The following is a 21,767-nucleotide window of genomic DNA, read 5'->3' on the forward strand; positions in this document are numbered from 1 at the left end:
CTTTCCTTAACTCACTGTACTACTTGCCTTGTTGACACTCCCTGTTGGATCCATTCTGCTTTTCCACCCAGGAGAAAGTTCTGAATGTATTCGGTACGGTTTTAAGGGAAATAAAAAAAACTTTTCCAGTTCATTGTTAAGGTAACTTATATAATTTATATTTTTATATTGTATAAAGTAATCCAGATAATCAGATTATGTACGATGATGTCTCTGGGGGGAAACTGACAACATAAGCCGTGGTCCCGATTTCTTAATCGTCAAAACTTGAGGATTGAATGTATCAATTTCTATAAGAGTATTCTATAGACCTTGGAATGTATCGTGGCAAGTGCAGTCTTTAATTATTTAAGTAAAGATATTTTGAATTTGGTAGGCTATATATTTAACATCAGAAGCTCTAATAGGAAAAAAGCCACAGACGCACTGTCCTTTTAGAGGGAAGAAAGATTGAGGTGTCTATATATATATATATATATATATATATATATATATATATATATATATATATATATATATATATATATATATATATATATATATATACATATATATATATATACATATATATATATATATATATATACATATATATATATATATATATATATATATATATATATTTATATATTTATATATTTATATATTTACATATATATTTACATATTTATATATTTACATATTTATATATTTACATATTTATATATTTACATATTTATATATTTACATATTTATATATATATATATATATATATATATATATATATATATATATATATATATATATATATATGAATGTAATTCGGAGGCTTGGTAATCGATGGGAAGCATGGTTGAGATGACAAATGACTTCTTAAAACGACATCTTAACAATAATTTATATTTCGGAAGCACAATTCATGTCGATTTTGTGTTACAAAGCCAGGTGTTACTGCATACCATTCAGTTGTATATTGTAATCTTTACTGTAATTTATATCTGAACGTTTCCGTTACTACTATTATGTGTTACTACTCGCATGATTGTAGTTTTTTTTTTTTTTTTTTTTTTTTTGCAAGGCCTTGAACATACAAATACCGCATTACTGCAGCTACTACGGCTACCATTAAAATTCCTTTATTCTCATAATCAAAGCCACATTCAAAATGTAAATGAGTAACACTTCTATGTTTAATTTAATTTTTACAGCGTTCTTGACCAGTAACTAACTTTACTGAGAACAAAATTTTTACAGCTTGTGGGTATTTCGTTACTCTTGCTTTCATGTTTATTGTAGAAATGATGTGTTTTCTGTGTAATGTAATGTAGGCTTAGTAACCAAAACTACACGTTGTGTGTCAGAGAAAGTTCTATATGAGAGAGAAAGCCATATCACTTTCTACTCAAAGAATCTAGACCTAGCCGCCTGTGAAGTGGACAGATAAGGGAGTAGGCCTATGAGTAGCTGAGATAAGACCCACCTTCGTCCTCTGCCGACTTCCCCACCACACCAGGGTACTAGTCATAGGCAAGCCTAGGCCTAACCCCTCCCTTTTCTCATGTAAATATTAAAGAAAGTAGCTGGAATGATTATAGTAGAGGCTAAAACTTTCTACAGATTATGCTAATTCTGGAATGATCTTTCTAATCGGGTAGTTGAATCAGTGGAACTTGAAAAGTTCAAACTTGCAATGAATATTTTCATGTTGAACAGAAGTCTCATTTTATAGGTTATATATGAAAGCTATATTTTGATGCTTTTACTGTTCCTAGTGTAATTCTAATTTTTCATTACTTCGCTTGCAGTTTTTTTTAATTCCCTTCCTCACTTTGCTATTTTCCCTGTTGGGGCCCTTGCGCTTATAGCATCCTGCTTTTCCAACTAGGGTTGTATGTTAACTAATAATAATAATAATAATAATAATAATAATAATAATATAAGTACTCTACATATGGTATTTGTAACTTGTGCATGTGAATAATTAAAGAATGTAAATGCAGATTCTCTCTCTCTCTCTCTCTCTCTCTCTCTCTCTCTCTCTCTCTCTCTCTCTCTCTCTCCTTCCTTCCTTTTCAGACCCAGTCAGGTCACTCGGACAATATAAAAATTGTGGAAATTCGAGCTATTCTTCGTGTGACTTCAAGCAGAAGCCATTTCATTTTTCACGCTAAGTTTAATTCCAATCGTTAGCCAAGGTTAAACACACACATACACACACCTACACGAGAGAGAGACACGAGAGAGAGAGAGAGAGAGAGACACGAGAGAGAGAGAGAGAGAGAGAGAGAGAGAGAGAGAGAGAGAGAGAGAGAGAGAGAGAGAGAGAGAGAGATCAGTACTTGCACACGACTCGCTCAGATTACAGGTATTATAATAAAATAACCTTGATAATCTTCATTCCTTTGTAAAAACATGCAAAAGATTCTCTCTCTCTCTCTCTCTCTCTCTCTCTCTCTCTCTCTCTCTCTCTCTCTCTCTCTCTCTCTCTCTCTCTCTCTCTCTCTCTCTCTCTCATAAAAAGAATTTGAATCGGGGTAAAAGCTCTTGATTAATTTCTTATTCCTGACATGTAATTAATTTGGTTAATAGGCCGTCGTTCTTTTGTATCATTAGATTTTAAATTATTTCTTTAGTAATTCTAATATTTTTTATTTAATTTGTTATAGTGTGAAACTTCTTTTTTAAACTAGAATCTGTTTTAGTTGTATAGTGTGTGTGTGTGTGTGTTGTGTAGGCCTACACTTGAACAAAAAGTTCAATTTTGAATTTACGTACAGTATTCTTTATGTATTTTATGCGTTACACAATTGTAACTACGCATGAAATTTATTTAGCATAATTATACTTTTATATTTATTCATTCAGTTAGTCAGGAGAAATAGAAAAATAATTAAATAAAATATGAAATATTACCATAAGTCACATTGATTAGTCCAATAATTGAGACAATTAAAATGCTCAAACATAGCCAATTTAATAGTCACCAGCGGATGTCAAGGTCAAAAGAATTCTATTAGAGCATAATAGAGGAAGGATAAGGCTAAGATATTAGACCTAATAGACGAAGCACAAGGCTAAAGATCTATTTCTCTAGACCAAGGTCATCCATTTATAAGAAATAGGATGCATTGTTGGTTCGAGTGGAAGAGGAGGTCAGGGACAGAGTCGTGTCTATTGGCTCTCTATTTATTTACTAAATGAATGACTCATCTTTCCTGGCATCCTATTCCTTGCAGACTCCTACGCTCCTTCGCGAAGGAACAACTTTCTCTCGTGAAACATACAAAATCTCTCTCTCTCTCTCTCTCTCTCTCTCTCTCTCTCTCTCTCTCTCTCTCTCAGTGATTAGATTTTTCAAGTTTTATTTTCTACATTTTGAAGAATTGGTGTTTTCCTTTATAAAAAAAATATATTTCATGACGCGTGTGTGATTATTATTATTTAAGTCTTTTTATTTTACATATTTAGGTTTACATTTAAATATGGGTAACCATATATTACAATTTTTCATTTTTTTTCATGGGATACACAGTCCCATTTTTCGAGTTTTTTTTTCTTTTTATTAAAAAGTTAAATTACATAATCTTTACAATCACAATATTTACAGTATAATCACATTTAATTGCATTTTTCTATAAACAAATCCATCTAATTTAACAATTTACAACATCACACATCTTGATTTTAATTTTTAGTCACTCAAAAACAATAATTTATATACTTTTTGGTGAACATTTGTTTGAAATATTTTGGAGTGAACATTGACTCAACATTTGTCCTCAAATGTACATATCTTGATTTAACTAATCTACATTTCATGATTAAATTTTATTCAACTCATCTGCTAAGGACATCTCTCCTATGTAATAAAGAGCAAGTGTCTACACTATATGAACGTCTTTCCTATCACTCCCAGGAGGGAGGGGGAGTAATCATATCCTGGTGAAAAGGGCACCCCAAGAGGTACACTTCGAAATTACCCTCTTCTATAAATTGCTGAACCAGCGGGTTGTAGTTAGAAAAGGAGCAGGGAATGGGAAGGGTTGAATCTGTGTGCGTTTGTTTATCTAAATAGTCATTTTTGACGGCTCGTGTACACTAGTTTCTTAATTAATATGCCAAACAATAGTCATATATTCAACCGAAAGTACCATTGTTATATTTCTATCGGTTTGCATGAAAGCGAACTGCTCTTGACTGCATAAGTGGACGGCGAAACTCACTTATAGCAAGGTACTGTTTGATCGGCCTAGACTCATGCAGGAAATAACGATCAGTGCTAGGAACATCCTTATAGGTTTGCCCTTGAAAGGGTATACGTTAGTGGCATGTATTTATCATACATTGTTAAATGTGAGAGATATTATGTACTGTATTACTGTTAGTCCAAATGAAGAGAAACTGAAAAAAAGATAGGAAGGAACATGAGAGAGAGAGAGAGAGAGAGAGAGAGAGAGAGAGAGAGAGAGAGAGAGAGAGAGAGAGAGACTAAGGAGCCCTTGGGGGTAGGGGGCAGGGCATGACACTGATAACTATTTCCTGCATGACCCATTAAATCAGAGATGCCCAACCAGTACCTTTGTACATAAGCCCAAAGTCCGAGGAAGACTACCTTTAGGAGCTCTGCTCGCCTTGATTTATTGCTTTGGAATAGTTTTCCTTACAGCTTACTGTGAAGGGCTTTTCACAGGTCTAGAGAGAGGGAGAGTTTTAAGAGGTGATTTTTGTTTTCTCTTTTGTTTTAGCCAGCCTGCCATCATACCTGGAAGAGATCTTGCTATCGAAATGTGTTTAAGGGTGAACCTAATTGATTTCTGACGCAGAGATCCTTGCAGAAACTATCTTATAGTGTTGGCAGTCATTGTTGTTGTTGCTTTCGTATTTACAGTTTTGATTTTGACATGGAGAAGAACAAGTAATTTTACGTGTCTTCGTTGATTTTCAGCCATTTTAACAAGCCTAATTATCATAATTGTTAAAACAAAGAACGAAGGAAATGGACGTAGGACAAAGAACTGATGACTATCGGAGTTGACAGAACAGAAGCATGAAAGTAGTACAGAGTTGGGTGTTGACGAGGGAGGGTCCGGTTAACTAGTTTTGATAGCCTGTCGGAATAAAAGGATCTCTTGTAGGCCTAATATTTCTGTTCCATTTCAAGGGGATGCTTTTGTTTATTCCTTAATTTTACTTTGAAAGCCGGTGAGATATATACGATGTTTATAAATACATGGATAAGAGTCAAAGGTGATAGAAATTAAACATTGGCTAAAAACTTCCCGAATTCAAAGTCGTAAAATTCAACAAAGGTGTTTTTAAGAATATTTTTTAAAATATAAAATTATTTAATTAACGTACCGAACTAAAATTCCTAATTCGTTTGCTGGTACGAAGATTTTTTTCCATTACCTTATTTACTATATTGCAACTTGAAATTTCAATGATTGGATAAATTGCAAAGGTTGAATATTGACTAAATTACACTAGGAGATTAACTTGGTATAGTTACAAAATATATATAATTGATAAATTTATTATAGATTTATGCATAAAAATATACAGAGAGAGAGAGAGAGAGAGAGAGAGAGAGAGAGAGAGAGAGAGAGAGAGAGAGGAGGAGAGGAGAGAGATTATATTTTTTATATGAAAGTATACATTTGGGAGATTTATAATCTTTTATATTAAAGTATACATTTGAGAGAGAGAGAGAGAGAGAGAGAGAGAGAGAGAGAGAGAGAGAGAGAGAATGCAATCTTGCTCGGGAAATCCAGTCACCTTGTAGCTCTGTACCAGGATGTTCCCCGGCGACCTCTAGAGGAACTTGAGCGAACGTCACTGGGAAAACCTTTCCCTCTGCAATTTTAGGGTCATTACATATTCTTGACCTTCCTTTCATAAAGTAAAAGGAGCTTTTACCTCAAGAGTTTCTATGTTAATGTCTATTTTAACGTTGTTGTTGATCTGAGGATATTTTATATTCTTTATTCGTTGCTTTTTATATTTGTTTTTCTTATTTCTTTTCCTCGTTGGACTATTTTTCCCCGTTAGAGCACTTGGCCTTATAGTAACCTGCTTTTCTGACTAGCTTTGTAGCTTAGCTAGTAATACTAATGATCATGATAGTATGCGTATGTATATTATTTGCGTATGTATATTAGTGTTTTAAAAATCTATATACAATAACTGTATCAGCGCACGCCAAGTTTAAGGGTTTAAAGGACACTCATGACTGGCAGAAGCAAAGTATAGGAACATACCCTATAGATTGACCTTATGATCAGCGACCAAGGGCCCTCTTAACCCAAACTAGGACTAGGAAGGGCAAGGCAATGATAACTGATGATTCAGCAGCTTGACCTATTGGCACCCCCAAGGATGGCGAGGTTGCAGGCTACAAGAAATGATCGAGCTTGGTTGGGTCTTGAACTCGCATCTAGCAGAATGCTGGGTTGCGAAGTTTACAAATATTTAAAAACTAGCATTATTTATAGGCTGCTATACTAGTGGGTTGCAATAAGAGTGGAGATAGGACTGATTGGGAGGAGGCGTTTACCAACCCCATCCTTAAAGTACTGGAGATTGGAAGCCTGTGTTGGACCGTGCCCACCGCCACCCGCTCTAATGGGAAAGTACTAGAGTTAATTGGTCCACGTAAAGTCTAAATATGTATATCTTTGGTCCACACAGGGCTTTACAAACTGAAGTATGGTATGTACACGTATCCCTAATTACTTGCTCAACTTTCCATATTTTACTTTATAAGGATAAGGTCAAGACTATTAAAATTAATTGCATGCCCTGTACGATGGTACAGATTGCGAAGATCTGAATGCAAATGGTCAGAATTATATAAAATCTTATGCAACATGTATAAATAACAAACAACGACGGTGCCATAAATTAATATCTAGATCAGTAATAAGAAATTTAAGAAGTTTTGTCCAACAAATTAAGATTAGTCAGTAGCTGAAGACCAGATACGAGAACAATATTCGTAACAAGATAGAAAGAATTAGAACATTCCAGAATAGATTGATCATCGAAAATCTATCTTGAAGACTTTCTCAGTAAACCATTTTTTTTTGTGCAATCAAGAATCACACCGAATTTTATTTTTTTTATATAATTAAAGAAACCTTACCAATGCAGAGATCTGGATGCTAAGGAGCCTTTGTCCTCGACCTACTTACGATCATACTTCGTTTTGTTAGGTTTCAACTACATGCCCCAAAATATGCACCATGTACTCTTTTTAGCTAGATTCAGTAATCCCAGATCTACATTGAAGAGATGGAATTTGTGCAATTAGATTAGCATCATTTGCATATGCAACGAGCTTGTTTTCTAGGCCAAACCACATGTCATATGTATATAGTATGAAAAGTGGTGGGCTAAGAACACTGCCCTGAGGAACCCCAGATATTAAATTCTTACTCACTATGGTGTCCATTAACAACTCTGCAATCTCTTACTTATAAGTTCAACAGTGCTGCTAAGAAAAGACCCACTTACTCCCAACTGTTTGAGTTTCAAAACTAGGGCTTCATGATAAACATGGTACACGGCCTCACTAAAATAAAGTACGGTCTTGCGGACATCATGACCACAATAAAGAGATTCCTGTTCAGCATTGGAGATTATAAGAAGGGCATCACGTGCTCCAAGGCCTTTGAAAAAAAGCCGCAATATGAACTAGGGAACAGTTTATTGCTATCGACATATTTAGACATTCAGACTTTCAAAAAACATTAGATATGGGAGTTGTGGTGATTGTGTGGTAATCGGATGAGCTAGAGCTACCACAAACCCATTTACCTAATGGAGTTACATAACTAATTATTTAAGTGTAAAAAGAATCTCTTCCAGCTAACTTACCAAAAATAACAGGCAACTTGATGGCTAAGAAATAAACAGTCTTTATAAAAAAAAGGAAAATAGCATTTGGGTCTAAACTTCAATAAGCATAAAGATCCATAAAGTGTTTTAATTTTTGGGAATTTAAAGATAAACTTGACTATAGTCCATTTCTTTTAGCGATGCATATTTGCACCGACTCGCAGCGGTGTCCTTCTAGCTCGGAAAAGTTTCCGGACCGCTGATTGGTTGGACAAGATAATTCTAACCAATCGGTGATCAGGAAACTTTTCAGAGCTAAAAGGGCACCGCCGCGAGTCTGTGCAAATATGCATCGCTAAAAGAAATGGACTATAGTTTATCCTCGGGGAAAACAAGAATGAGGAAAGTAGTTTCTTATTACTCGGCTTACTGTTAAACTCATCAGCCAAAAGTATGTTTGTATAATTGTAGCAACACGTTTTCAGTATCTTGACATAGAAAAACCAAATTAATCTATATAAGTATGTCTGGTTTTTCCCTTCTTTTACTTGAGAGAAATATTTTGAATATTTGCTTTCTATTGATGTCTATAACTGTATGTTAGCTTTCTCTTTGTGTAGAAATGTTTGCTTTCTATTGATGTATAGTACATTAGTTTTCTATTGATGAAAAAATGGGTTAGCTTTCTATTTGTGTAAATGTTTGCTTTCTATTGGTGAAGTATGTGTTAGTTTTCTATTGATGTATGTGTTCGCCTTCTATTAATGTGTAGTAACGTATTTGCTTTCTGTTTGTATAAAAAAAGTGTTACACTTTCTATTGTGTAGAACTGTGCTCGTTTTCTATTGGTGTCGAAATACGATTAAGTGAAGTGTATGCAAAAGATTTTATCTTATAAAAAATGATTCTTACAAAGTTTTAAAGAATATTTGGCATATTAGCAATGTTTTTCTCATAATTTACTCACATTTCAAACATATTAGCAACAAGAAAGGATAATGCAGTCCGTACTTCGGCCTGTTGTTGATGTTGTTATGAAGCTACAACCCTAGTTGGAAAAGCAAGATGCTATAAGCGAAGGAAAATTCACCAAGTTCATTTAAGGGTAGAGAAATTTATGCTCGCCGAAGACCCCGTTAATTAAGACATAACTGACGTTAATATAAACATCAATGAATGATTAGGATATAGGCGGTTAAACTATGGCCTGGGGGAATGGAGGGAGATTGAGCAGAGGGGGGGGGGGGATTGAGCAGAGGGGGGGGGGGATTGAGCAGAGGGGGGGGGATTGAGCAGAGGGGGGGGATTGAGCAGAGGGGGGGGGATTGAGCAGAGGGGGGGGGATTGAGCAGAGGGGGGGGGATTGAGCAGAGGGGGGGGGATTGAGCAGAGGAGGGGGGAATTGAGCAGAGGGGGGGGGGGGAATTGAGCAGAGGGGGGGGAATTGAGCAGAGGGGGGCGGAGATTGAGCAGAGGGGGGAGGGAGATTGAAGAGGGGGGGGGGAGAGGGAAGGGCAGGTAGGTGTAGGAAGGGTATTACACAAAAGTGGAGCGTAAACGTAATCTAGGTTTCCCCCTACAGCAATAGGCTTCCCTTTAGATGAGGTTTCCAGTCGAAGATGGACATTTACGCTACGTGTGCGGTCAGTTTTTATTGTCAGTTACGTCATTCGGTAATGGACGGTTTGTTCTATTTTTCTCCGCTTTTATCAGGGTTTCAACACTTTGAGAGTGATTTTCGTGATTTTGTGATGAATTGTGAAGTTATTCCACAGAAACTAACCTAGTATACTGAGTCTCTCTCTCTCTCTCTCTCTCTCTCTCTCTCTCTCTCTCTCTCTCTCTCTCTCTCTCTCTCGTGGTGCTCCGCCTAGTCCTAACTTAAAAAATGTAGGCCTAAAGGTAAATGATAGTCTTCTAACTTTATATAAATTACAGTATGTATATACCTTACTTTGATAATAACACTATAATTACTTAGTTACATTCTGTAGATACTGAATTGTATCAACAGATTTGTACCTTTTTCTAATAATTAATTTGCACTTTTTAGTATTTCAGTACTAGTACACTGCTAACAATGTTTCGAGCAGAAACTCATTTCTTTTTCTTTTTTTTTTACAATTCTGCGGAACTTATTGTTATCCTGTAGCTTTTAGGCTTAAGAAAAAAGATCCTGCACGCATAAGCTTGAGAAAATAAATCTTGTAACTGTTACGCTTGAGAAAACAAATCGAAAACAAATCTTGTAACTGTTAAGCTTGAGAAAATAAATCTTGTAACTGTTAAGCTTGAGAAAACAAATCGAAAACAAATCTTGTAACTGTTAAGCTTGAGAAAATAAATCTTGTAACTGTTAAGCTTGAGAAAATAAATCTTGTGACTGTTAAGCTTGAGAAAATAAATCTTGTGACTGTTAAGCTTGAGAAAATAAATCTTGTGACTGTTAAGCTTGAGAAAATAAATCTTGTAACTGTTAAGCTTGAGAAAATAAATCTTGTAACTGTTAAGCTTGAGAAAATAAATCTTGTAACTGTTAAGCTTGAGAAAATAAATCTTGTAACTGTTAAACTGGAGAAAATAAATCCTGTAGCTCCCAAGCTTGAGAAAATAATCCTGTAGCTCCTAAGGTTGAAAATTAATCCTTTACTCATAAGCTTAAGGAAGTAAATGTTGTAGCTTTAAGAAAATAAATCTTGTAACTCCTAAGCTTGGTAACATAACCCACATCCACAGAAATAAAAAAAAAATTGGTAGAAATGTGACCATTATTGACTTTGGTCTCCTTTTGATTTGCACACGTCCAGCAAACTGGACGTGATTCGGTCTAGTGATGCTCTTAGACCAAGTTCTCACTTTGTTTTTGTTTTTTGTTTTGTTTTATATATCGCGTGAGATTTTGCATGATTTTCCTTCACTTATTTTTAGTATTTTCTAAATAAGGATACTGTTTGATATATGTACTAGATAAAATCAATGGAGATTTTGTTGCAATTGTAAGAAAATTGAAGGACATGATGCTTACATAACAAGCACAAGAATATCTCTCTCTCTCTCTCTCTCTCTCTCTCTCTCTCTCTCTCTCTCTCTCTGTTGTGGAGTGAGTGGGAGTCTAATAGAAACTTCCAAAATGCAAGAAAACACCGAAAGTGTGAGCGTGCAGAAGACTCCTTTCATTTTCGATTGGGGTCAGATTCTATAGAAAGTAAGCTAGTGTCGAGGTTTCCCGCCCTCGACGTTTGCCTTGGCTTTCTCCGAATGAGTTGAAATGGCTTTGGTTACAGTATAATTCGGTTTGTAGACAAAATTGGTCCAATTTTTCTTAAAAATAAAACAAAAAATTCCATTTAATGGTTAGTGTGCTAGCCGTAATAGTTTTTCTTGTTGATATAAATTTGAAATTTAACTTTTGGAAGCAAATTTGGGAAAAAAGATTCAATAAAGTAATATTAAAACTTGAAACTATTTAAGGAGATTTTTTTTGTGTGTGGAAAAGCTTCTGAATTGCATATAAAGACTTTAAGCTATTTAATTTTTTTAGTTTTTGACGTAAACTGTTGCTTGAGTTGAATGAAAAAGTTACTGCAGGTGAACGAATTTTTAATGATAAAGTTTTAACATTATCGGACAAACAATTCCCGGATGCTCTTAAACCATTCTTATACCAGCTACAACCGGACATATTCTCTCTCTCTCTCTCTCTCTCTCTCTCTCTCTCTCTCTCTCTCTCTCTCTCTCTCTACTACAATACTACAATTTACATTTGGAATTCAGATTTACTTTCACTAGTAACCAAAAGAGAGAGAGAGAGAGAGAGAGAGAGAGAGAGAGAGAGAGAGAGAGAGAGATTCATATCACCATTACGCTATGCGGATGGAAATGCTGATAAGAGCAATTTTCCAACATCCGAATGTTGTACCACGTATGTGACTGTATTGTGAATGATCATAAAGAGAAAGTAAAAAGCATGCAACTGTGTTTTCTGGGCTCGAATGTTGGATGATGTTGATAGCTGTGTGTGTGTGCGTGTGTGTGTGTGTGTGTGTGTGTGCCTGTTCGTGTTTGTGTAGTAGGGGAGTGTTAAAACACTTAAGAGTAAGCGGAATGGAAAGTGGTATGGATATAATGAAGACTGGTCATTGGGAGAAAAATGAATCTCTCTCTCTCTCTCTCTCTCTCTCTCTCTCTCTCTCTCTCTCTCTCTCTCTCTCTCTCTCAGTAGATGTTAAGTTTCATTTTCTATTACTCGAGAACATTATAATATAAAAAAGTGGTTTCTTTTTAATAAATGCAATAATCAATTTATTTATTAATTTACTTATCGAAGGAACATTTTAGTTGTTCGTCTCGACAGTTTTTATAAGATTTTGTATGAAATAATGTGATTTTTTTTGTAAAAAAAAAATAGTTTAAATGTTGTATTCTTAAGTGTTGGATTATTTACCGAAAAGCGATTTGAATTTACTGAATCAGTGTTTTAATTAGTTTACAGCTAATCTGAAGTATAATTATTAGGAGAGTAGTTTTTCTGATATAAAACTAATATTTAGGCCTACGCGAAGTGGATATATATATATATATATATAAACCACGTTAGAATCATATGGCTTGTAGCCTTCTGTTTTTCCAACCAGGGTTGTAGCTTGGCTGGTAATAATTCGCGTTCTTGGTTTCAACACATCCTGAAAGGTAATTAATACAGGTCAGGTTAAATGGTCAATTATCCTGGTTAATGATTCTTTCCGGTGACCTGTTTGGCTGAACCATTCCAAGTTTCCTCCAAATGGTTTCTTACCTTTTTATTGTCTATTCACTTGGTATTGTTATTATTATTATTATTATTATTATTATATTAATGCGATAGTGCGTTATTTTTGTCACGCTTTAGAGAAAACTGAAATAATTTCATGGTATACTCTTACAAATTCACATTAGACTTTGATTACTTAACCAAAGCTCATCTTATATAGTTTTCCCAATTTTGTCTTTAGCACTCACTCTGGTTTTTTTTTTTTTAATATTAGACAAAAAATTGTTCTATCAATTTCCATAACCCAGATTATAAAGTTAATCTCAGGACATTTTATTCAAACGAGATAATTAGTTTTGAAAATATAATTTTGAGTAATTTACACGGGTTCCGCTAGTTGTTATTATTATTATTATTATTATTAGCTGGGCTACAACCTTCGGAAAAATACCAATTGTTTGATAAACTATTGTTAAAATTTGCAATTTTTATATTAACGGTCATTGTGATGTGAATTCTAATATTAACGGTCATTGTGATGTGAATTCTAATATTAACGGTCATTGTGATGTGAATTCTAATATTAACGGTCATTGTGATGTGAATTCTAATATTAACGGTCATTGTGATGTGAATTCTAATTGTTAATAATAATGGCTGGTGATGTATTATGATTATCATGGTAATATCAGGATAATACTATGATGATAGATATAATGATGTAACATAGTAGGTCTAATGATGAAAGGGTAAGGGTAGAAGAGAGAATCTAGCTATGATAAGCAGCTCTTCTAGGAGGGCACTCCAGAATCAAACCATTGTGCTCTAGTCTTGGGTAGTGCTATAGCCTCTGTACCATGGTCTTCCACTGTCTTGGGTTAGTTCTCTTGCTTGAGGGTACATTTGGACTCTTTTCTCTTATTTCTCTTACTCTAATTTTTTTTTTCATTTTTATACTTTATATAAGAGTTAACTGTTCTTGAAACATTTTTTCTAATTGTTAATTACTTGTTTTATAGTTTATTCATTTCCTTATTACCTTTCCTCACTGGGTTATTTTCCCTGTTGGAGCATTTGGCGTATAACATCCTGCAATCATCTAGAGTTGTAGCTTAGCAAGTAATAATAATAATAATAATACCATGTATGAACTGTAACAGTTTTCTGCGTAATTGCTTTTCTATCTGGCAATTTAAATATCACCTTTTCGTGTTCTTCCTTCCCTTTATTCCTCCCGTTTCCGCCTTTTTCTTCTTCCCTTCCCTTTTATCCCTCATGTCCCTGCCTATTTCTTCTTTATTCCCTTTTATCCCTCTTGTCCCAGCCTATTTCTGCCTATTTTTATTCTTCCTGTCCTTTTACCACTCCCGTTCCTTCCGGTAAACCATCTGTGTCCAGCTCGCTGCAAGAGCCGGTTGGCTTATTTAAACGACACTCGGTGTGCATTTAAGCATTGCAGTGAACGATTACGGTTCGTGAAAACTCTAGACCAAGCGAGGTAGTTATATAATGTCCTTTTATTTATTTGTTAGTATTTTGTTAATTTAAGTGTTCTGGTTAAATATTTACGCAGAGAGAGAGAGAGAGAGAGAGAGAGAGAGAGAGAGAGAGGAGAGAGAGAGAGAGAGGGGCAGGCTTTGGTGTCTTGATAACTTTTGTAAGTTGAACACTTCGGTATTGCGTTTTTATTTGAATTTCTTATCTTTTTTCTGCCAGTGGTTTTTGTACTTGATAAACTGTTTCCCATTTTTCTTAGTTTTTTTAATACTTTATTAAATTTAATTGTTAATTCAACTAGTAATTTACATTCCGGTACTATTATATTCAAAAGAATTATCCCGGGTAAAATTGGTGAAGTCCGCACTGTGCTAGTAATTAATCACCAAAATATAATTCATTCAATTGAAGCCCTTTGCGTCAATAGGTGTAGATGAGATGATGATATGAATTAACTCATTTTCATGGAAAACTTTTATTCTTTGCAGATGTGGGTGTCATTATGTACGTTAATATGTGGCGTGGTGATAGCCAGCGCTGAAAAGGGACCGGAGGTAAGGTTGAACTGGAAAAGATTTAAGATTAAGATTTTTTTTTTTTAGTCATGGAATTTATAGTTTTAGTTGTTTAAAGGTTTTAAGGGCTACTCATGAATGGCAATCAAGCAGGACAATGCCCTATAAACTTTAATTTCTTTTTTACCAGATTAATCAATTAAAAAATTGTAAATTTAAATATCAGTAATTTATTAAGAATCTAGATTATTTCATATCAATAAATAATCAAACCTGGTGTTTAAGATTTACTGATTGCGAAGAGGGTGTTTTTTTTTTTTTAAGCAAGCGTGGAATCAAACGGTTTTCCCTATAAATTAAAGGTTTAAACAATAAATACATGTGTTAACTCTAACCCCCCCCCCTCGTGAATTTTTGTTTCTTAACCATGCGGCACTTGAAGATATATGAATAAATGTTCAAAGGATCCATTTAAACTCGTGTAGTCGATTTATCTTAGATTTAAGATATTTAATCTGCGAAGTAATATATATATAGAATATAGGTCCCATCACAAATATAAATCTGTTACATTTTACCTACATATTTCGGGAGCCAAGATTAATATTCTCTTCAGTCACCCTTTTAAGGACAACAATGGTCCATTTTCTATGGTCCGATATGATCACATAAGGAAATAATTATGTATTTTATTTTCTTTTATTTATTATTTTGTGGTTATTTGAATTTACATTTATAGTTTACTGCTGATACACATCTGCGATTTGAATTCACTGTCTTAAAAAGGTTTTATAGTTGAATTTAATTATAGATATTTCATGCTATTTTTTATGAAAAATTATTGAATTACAAAGCAATATTTTCTTATTGAAATATTAATAATTAAGTAAAATTAATTAATTTTTTCTACTCATTCAGGAAACTCTCCATTTATGTACAATAATTTGTTTAAATTAGGTAGTTTTTTTTTTAATAAAGTTTACCGAATTACAAAGCAATATTTTCCTATGAAAACATTAATATTAAGTAAATTTTTTTTTCTCATGTCTATGGAAAAATTCTCTCTCTCTCTCTCTCTCTCTCTCTCTCTCTCTCTCTCTCTCTCTGTAATATGAGCTTTGCCAAATAGTATTTAGTGTTATTTGATCCCACTGCAATGACTTAAAAAATTCTCTGATCTGGCAAGCAATGAATTTACTACCTATTATTATTATTATTATTATTATTATTATTATTATTATTATTATTGTAAGCTAAGCTATAATCCTGGTTGGAAAAGAAAGATGCTATAAGCCCAGAGGCTACAACAGGGAAAAATAGCACGGTGAGAAAAGGAAATAAACTACACGAGAAGTAATGAACAATAAAAACAAAATATCATCAAATTAGATCTTTCATATATAAACTATAAAATCTTCAAAAAACAAAAGGAAGAAGAATAAGATAGAACAGCTTGTAAAGAATCTAATAGCCAAGTAGGCTTAATTATAACAAGAATGATGTAGGCGAATAGTCTTTTGATCAAGAAATGTGATAGTATTTATTAAAATAGGCCAAAGAATGATCTTGGCAAATATTTTTTTTTCAGGAAAAGTGATATGGTATTTATTAGAATAGGTCTATTTTTATTTTTTTTTTATATATTATTTTCATCTTTCCTTTTTTTCTAGCTGTGGGAATTGAACACCGACGCCCACCACAGGGTCGTCAGAGACTTAGCCGACGAAGGTCATATCGACGTCTGGGGACACACTCGCCAAAACACGAAGGTAAGCAGTGCATGAAGTAGGTGGTTGTGCTGGCATAAGGCCACCTTCGTCTAAGAATGCAAGCTTTTTTTTTTTAATTACATATCTTTGTTTTTGAAGTTTAAGTTCTGTATCAGCATTTTTTAGTGTTGTGTGATTTGTGTGTTGGGTGAGTGTATAACACACACACACACACACACATATATATATATATATATATATATATATATATATATATATATATATATATATTGTGTGTGTGTATATATATATGTATGTATATATATATGTATATATATATTGTGTGTATATATATACACACACACACACACACACATATATATATATATATATATATATATATATATATATATATATATATATATATATATATATATGTAACATACTATTGATATGTATGTATGTATATACATGAGGGCAGATAATACTGTCCGATGCATACTAAACTCATTTGATGTGTTTGACATGTGCCAAGGTATGCATCTCCAAGATTGGCATGGTGAGCCACATCAATGCACACACTGTATGTATGTATGTATGTAACAACAACAACAACAAATGCAGCTGCTTCTAGGCCTCCATGTCAATTCATATCTGGAGTTTGTCCATTTTCATTACCACGCTGGCCACTGGCCACTAGGTTGATTTGCTGTGACCGATCAGACTAAAATCTCCCCCCATCACCAATCCTCGCTGGCCATCGTGGTGATGAAAGTGGACAAACCCCAGTCATGACTAAGGACATGTCTGAGGCCTTTATCCTGCAGTGGAATAAAAAACGCGGAATTCACCGTCTATATATGAAAAAGGGAAAACTTGGTCCGTAGACTTTAATAAAAATTTGGCAACCTTAATTGGTGTAGATCTGAAATAATTAATTTCTTTCTAATTATTATTATTATTATTATTATTATTGTTGTTGTTGTTGTTGTTGTTGTTGTTGTTGTTATTATTATTATTAGCTAAGCTACAACCCTAGTTGGAAAAGTAGGATGCTATAAACCCAAGGGCTCCAACATGGAAAATAGCCCAGTAAGGAAGCGAAATAAGGAAACTGGTAGAATAGTGTGCTTGAGTGGTACACTCAAGCAAGAGAACTCTTGACCCAAGACAACGAAAGACCGTGTCTTAGAGGCTATGACACTACCCAAGACTCGAGACTTATTATTATTATTATTATTATTATTATTATTTATTATTATTATTATTACAGGTGTTGGTGGAGCCTGAACTCAAGCACAGAGTGACGAGGGCCTTAAGCGATGCCAACATCAGCCACAGCGTCGTTGTGCCCGATGTATTCGACCTGGTGGAGAAGGAGAGAGAGAATATGGTGCTGAAGAAGAGCAGGAGGAAGAGATCAGCAGGTAAAGAAAGAAAATCTCTCTCTCTCTCTCTCTCTCTCTCTTGGGTGGCCTGATGAATGACATGCATTAATTAGGAAAGTTGAACAAAAACAAAAGAATAGTAATAAATTCCATTTGTTCCTTCAAAAACTTTCGTGCTGAAGACGAGGAAGATACATAAAACTAGAAAAATGGTCTTCAAATAATTTGTGAGAAATGCTTTAACATTATATATATATATATATATATATATATATATATATATATATATATATATGTATACTCTATGTATATACACTATATATATATAATACTATATATATGTATGTATACTCTATGTATATACACTATATATATATATATATATATATATGTATATATATATGTATATATATGTATATATATATGTATGTATATATGTATGTATATATATGTATATATATATATATGTATGTATATATATGTATGTATATATATGTATGTATATATATATATATATATATATATAATATATATTGTGCGTGTGTATGTATATACATGTATGTATGTTGCAGGTCAGATGGACTGGACCACGTATCATGACCTGGACGACATCGAGGGCTTCCTCGGCTGGTTGAACGTGACGGGGGGCAACAACGTGCACATCGCTTCGGCCAGCACCACCACCGAAGGCAGACCGGTCCTGGTTGTCAGGATTACCAACCCCAATGCTACTGGTCCCAAGAAAAAGATCTGGATTGAAGGAGGTAATTGGCCTCGGATGTAAAAACATTTGTTTTATTATACAATAGTAGGCCTATAGCTATATGTTTTATTATACAATAGTAGGCCTATAGCTATATGTTTTATTATAAAATAGTAGGCCTATAGCTATGTTTTATTATAAAATAGTAGGCCTATAGCTATATGTTTTATTATAAAATAGTAGGCCTATAGCTATAACAGTGCATTATTTGTTTATATATTGTATTAAGCTTGGCATCAGACTCAACTTTCAAAACATTAAAAGTTTTGGTATATGTATTTTTAAGCAATGTCAATTTATATATACAGTATATATATCTATATATCTATATCTATATTTTGTATATATATATATATATATATATATATATATATATATATATATGTATATATATATATATATATATATATATGTATATATATATATATATATATATATATATATATGTGTATATATATGTATATATATATATACATATATGTATACATATATATATTATATATATATATATATATATATATATATATAACACATTGAAATTAAGATGTATATTTTATTAGCAATGAAATCTAATATATATATTTTAACTATAAAGCAGCAGCAGTAGTAGTAGTAGTAGTAGTACGGACACTAATCATAGCAATGACCAGATATTGATATTTAACACTCGGGTGTTAGTTGACACTTATATAATTTATGCAAAGTTTTTCTCAGACGTTTATCTAAAGTACTTCAATTAATGCATGACTTTAAACTTTTTCTCTTATCCCATAAGTAATCGTATAATACAAAGTAAAAATAATTTTTCACCCCCTTTCTTGGAACATTTTCCTTATTCAGACTTACCTTACACACCTAAGTTGGTCTCCCAAAAAATAATTTTTCACCCATTTCATGGAACATTTTCCTTATCTTGACTTACCTTACACACCTAAGTAGGTCTCCCAAAAAATAATTTTTCACCCATTTCATGGAACATTTTCCTTATCTTGACTTACCTTACACAACTAAGTTGGTCTCCCAAAAATAATTTTTCACCCATTTCATGGAATCTCTCCGTATCTAGACTTACCTTACACACCTAAGTTAGTCACCCAAAAATAATTTCTTTTTCACCCCTTTCATGGAAAATTTCCCTTATCTAGACTTACCTTACACACCTAAGTTAGTCACCCAAAAATAATTTCTTTTTCACCCCTTTCATGGAATAGAATCTGTATCCAGCCTTACCTTACACACCCAAGTTAGTCACCCAAAAATACCGCCCCCCCCTCCTTTCATGGAGCATTTTCCTTATCTAGACTTTCCTTACACACCTAAGTTAGTCACCCAAAAATAATTTCTTTTTCACCCTTTTCATGAAATCTTTCCTTATCTAGACTTACCTTACACACCTAAGTTAGTCACTCAAAAATAATCCCCCCCCCCTTTCTTTGAACATTTTCCTTATCCAGACTTACCTTACACACCTTAGTTAAGTCTCCCAGAAAATAATTTTTCACCCCTTTAATGGAACATTTCCTTATCTAGACGTACCTTACACTCTTAAGTTAGTTCTCCAAAAATAACTTTTTTCACCCCTTTCATGGATATAATCTTTATCCAGACTTACCTTACACACCCAAGTTAGTCACCAAAAATAATTCCCTCCCTCCCTTGCCTGGAACATTTTCCTTATCCAGAGTTACCTTACACACCTAAGTTAGTCACTCAGATCATCTTTGCACTTTCCGTAGGAATCCACGCACGTGAATGGATATCCCCTGCAGTAACAACTTACCTGATGCACCAAGTGGCTTTGAGTCCCGAGTGGAGAGATCTACTGGATGTCACAGAGTGGTACTTCGTCCCAGTTGCCAATCCTGACGGCTATCAGTTCTCTTTCTCTTCAAACAGGGCAAGGTTTGTCTATAGTGTTCTATTTTATATTTATAGCTTTAAATTGTGATAACTTGGTTACTATATAAAATCTAATTTCTGGTTTCTGATGATATTTAGAAAAGTGTTTTGATATTTAAAACTAAATTATAATTTGTTTACTTATAAAATCTAATTTCTGGTTTCTGGAGATATTTAGAAAAGTGTTTTGATATTTAACACTTAAAATTATAATGATTTGTTTACTTACAAAATCTAATTTCTGGGTTTGAAGATATTTAAAGTGTTTTGATATTTAAAAATTCTTGAACATGTTAATAGTTGGAAGATTAGTTCAAATATCTGTATGAAAAAAATTGTCACTGTAAAAGACACTAGTGAAAGACACTTTATTAGAACAAAAGATCCTGCTAAAAGGTCATTAACCAACTAGAGTTGGAGTTAATTACCGCATATGGACCCAAGATAACTGGTGTAATAAGTTGATGAAATTAGTTTCATTAACAAATATTGAGAAATAGCTATTTTGCAGTACAGTATAATCCCGCTCTTTTCCAGACTATGGAGGAAGAACCGCCGAGACAATGGAGGCCTGATCGCCCGCTGCCGGGGCGTCGATCTTAACCGTAACTGGAGCCTCAAGTGGGGCGTGGGCGCCTCCAGCAACCCATGCAGCGAGACCTACAAAGGCATCGAAGCCTTCAGTGAACCGGAGACATTCGGCCTTCAGCGCATGATGAACAGCATACCCGACATCGATCTCTTCATCACCTTCCACAGCTTTGGCCAGACAGTCCTATACCCCTGGGGCTGGACCCGCGACCCTCCCTCCAATGTGAAACAACTGAAGGGCCTCGCCAAGAAGTTCGCCAATGCCGTGAATGAAGCCTCCGGCAGCCAGACTGAATACGAATTGGGTGGCTCTGGGCCCCTGTACGGCCTGGCATCAGGAGCCACGGACGACTGGGCCTACGGGGAATTAGGCGTGCCTTTCTCGTACACCATCGAGCTTCCGGACCAGGGCACGTACGGCTTCCTCCTTCCTGATAGCCGCATTAGCTCCACCGTGACAGAGACTGCGGCTGGCGTCTATTGCATGGTCCGGTCTCTCACCAACACAGGCGGCCGCTGTGGAAGGAGGCAAGCTCGAAACCAGAATGTTAACCCTAGATTTCGCGGGTAATTTCATTATAGATCGTCCGGATTCTTGGAGATAGGGGTTCTTTTTAGAAAATATGCCTAGGCTGATATCTATGAGATGAAGTTTCTTTTTAGAAAACAAAACATCGGATGATGTCCAAGGGATGGGGTATCTTTTTTTTTTTTTTTTTAGAAAACATGGGATGGTGCCCAGTGACGAGGTTTCTCAAGAGGAATATATTATATTAACTTGATACAAATCGAATAGACCCAAAAGACATTTCTTTAAAGACAACAATCATTGTTTGATA

The 21,767-nt window shown here is 34.3% G+C and overlaps 1 protein-coding gene across 2 annotated transcripts in view; it reads left to right on the forward strand.

The window, feature by feature from the left end:
- LOC137653736 (carboxypeptidase B-like) overlaps positions 1-21,767 on the forward strand; it is a 61,752-nt gene that overhangs the window by 38,316 nt on the left and 1,669 nt on the right. For both annotated transcript variants that reach the window (XM_068387352.1, XM_068387353.1), the window contains exons 2-7: positions 14,552-14,617; positions 16,249-16,347; positions 17,561-17,714; positions 18,248-18,439; positions 20,175-20,340; positions 20,875-21,767. The exon at positions 20,875-21,767 is cut by the window's right edge and continues 1,669 nt beyond it. In XM_068387352.1, the coding sequence (XP_068243453.1) occupies positions 14,552-14,617; positions 16,249-16,347; positions 17,561-17,714; positions 18,248-18,439; positions 20,175-20,340; positions 20,875-21,499 (1,302 nt within the window). In that variant the 3' untranslated portion in view covers positions 21,500-21,767. The remainder of the gene's footprint in view (positions 1-14,551; positions 14,618-16,248; positions 16,348-17,560; positions 17,715-18,247; positions 18,440-20,174; positions 20,341-20,874) is intronic.

Source organism: Palaemon carinicauda, chromosome 14 (genome assembly GCF_036898095.1).
Source record: "Palaemon carinicauda isolate YSFRI2023 chromosome 14, ASM3689809v2, whole genome shotgun sequence".
Lineage (NCBI taxonomy): Eukaryota > Metazoa > Arthropoda > Malacostraca > Decapoda > Palaemonidae > Palaemon > Palaemon carinicauda.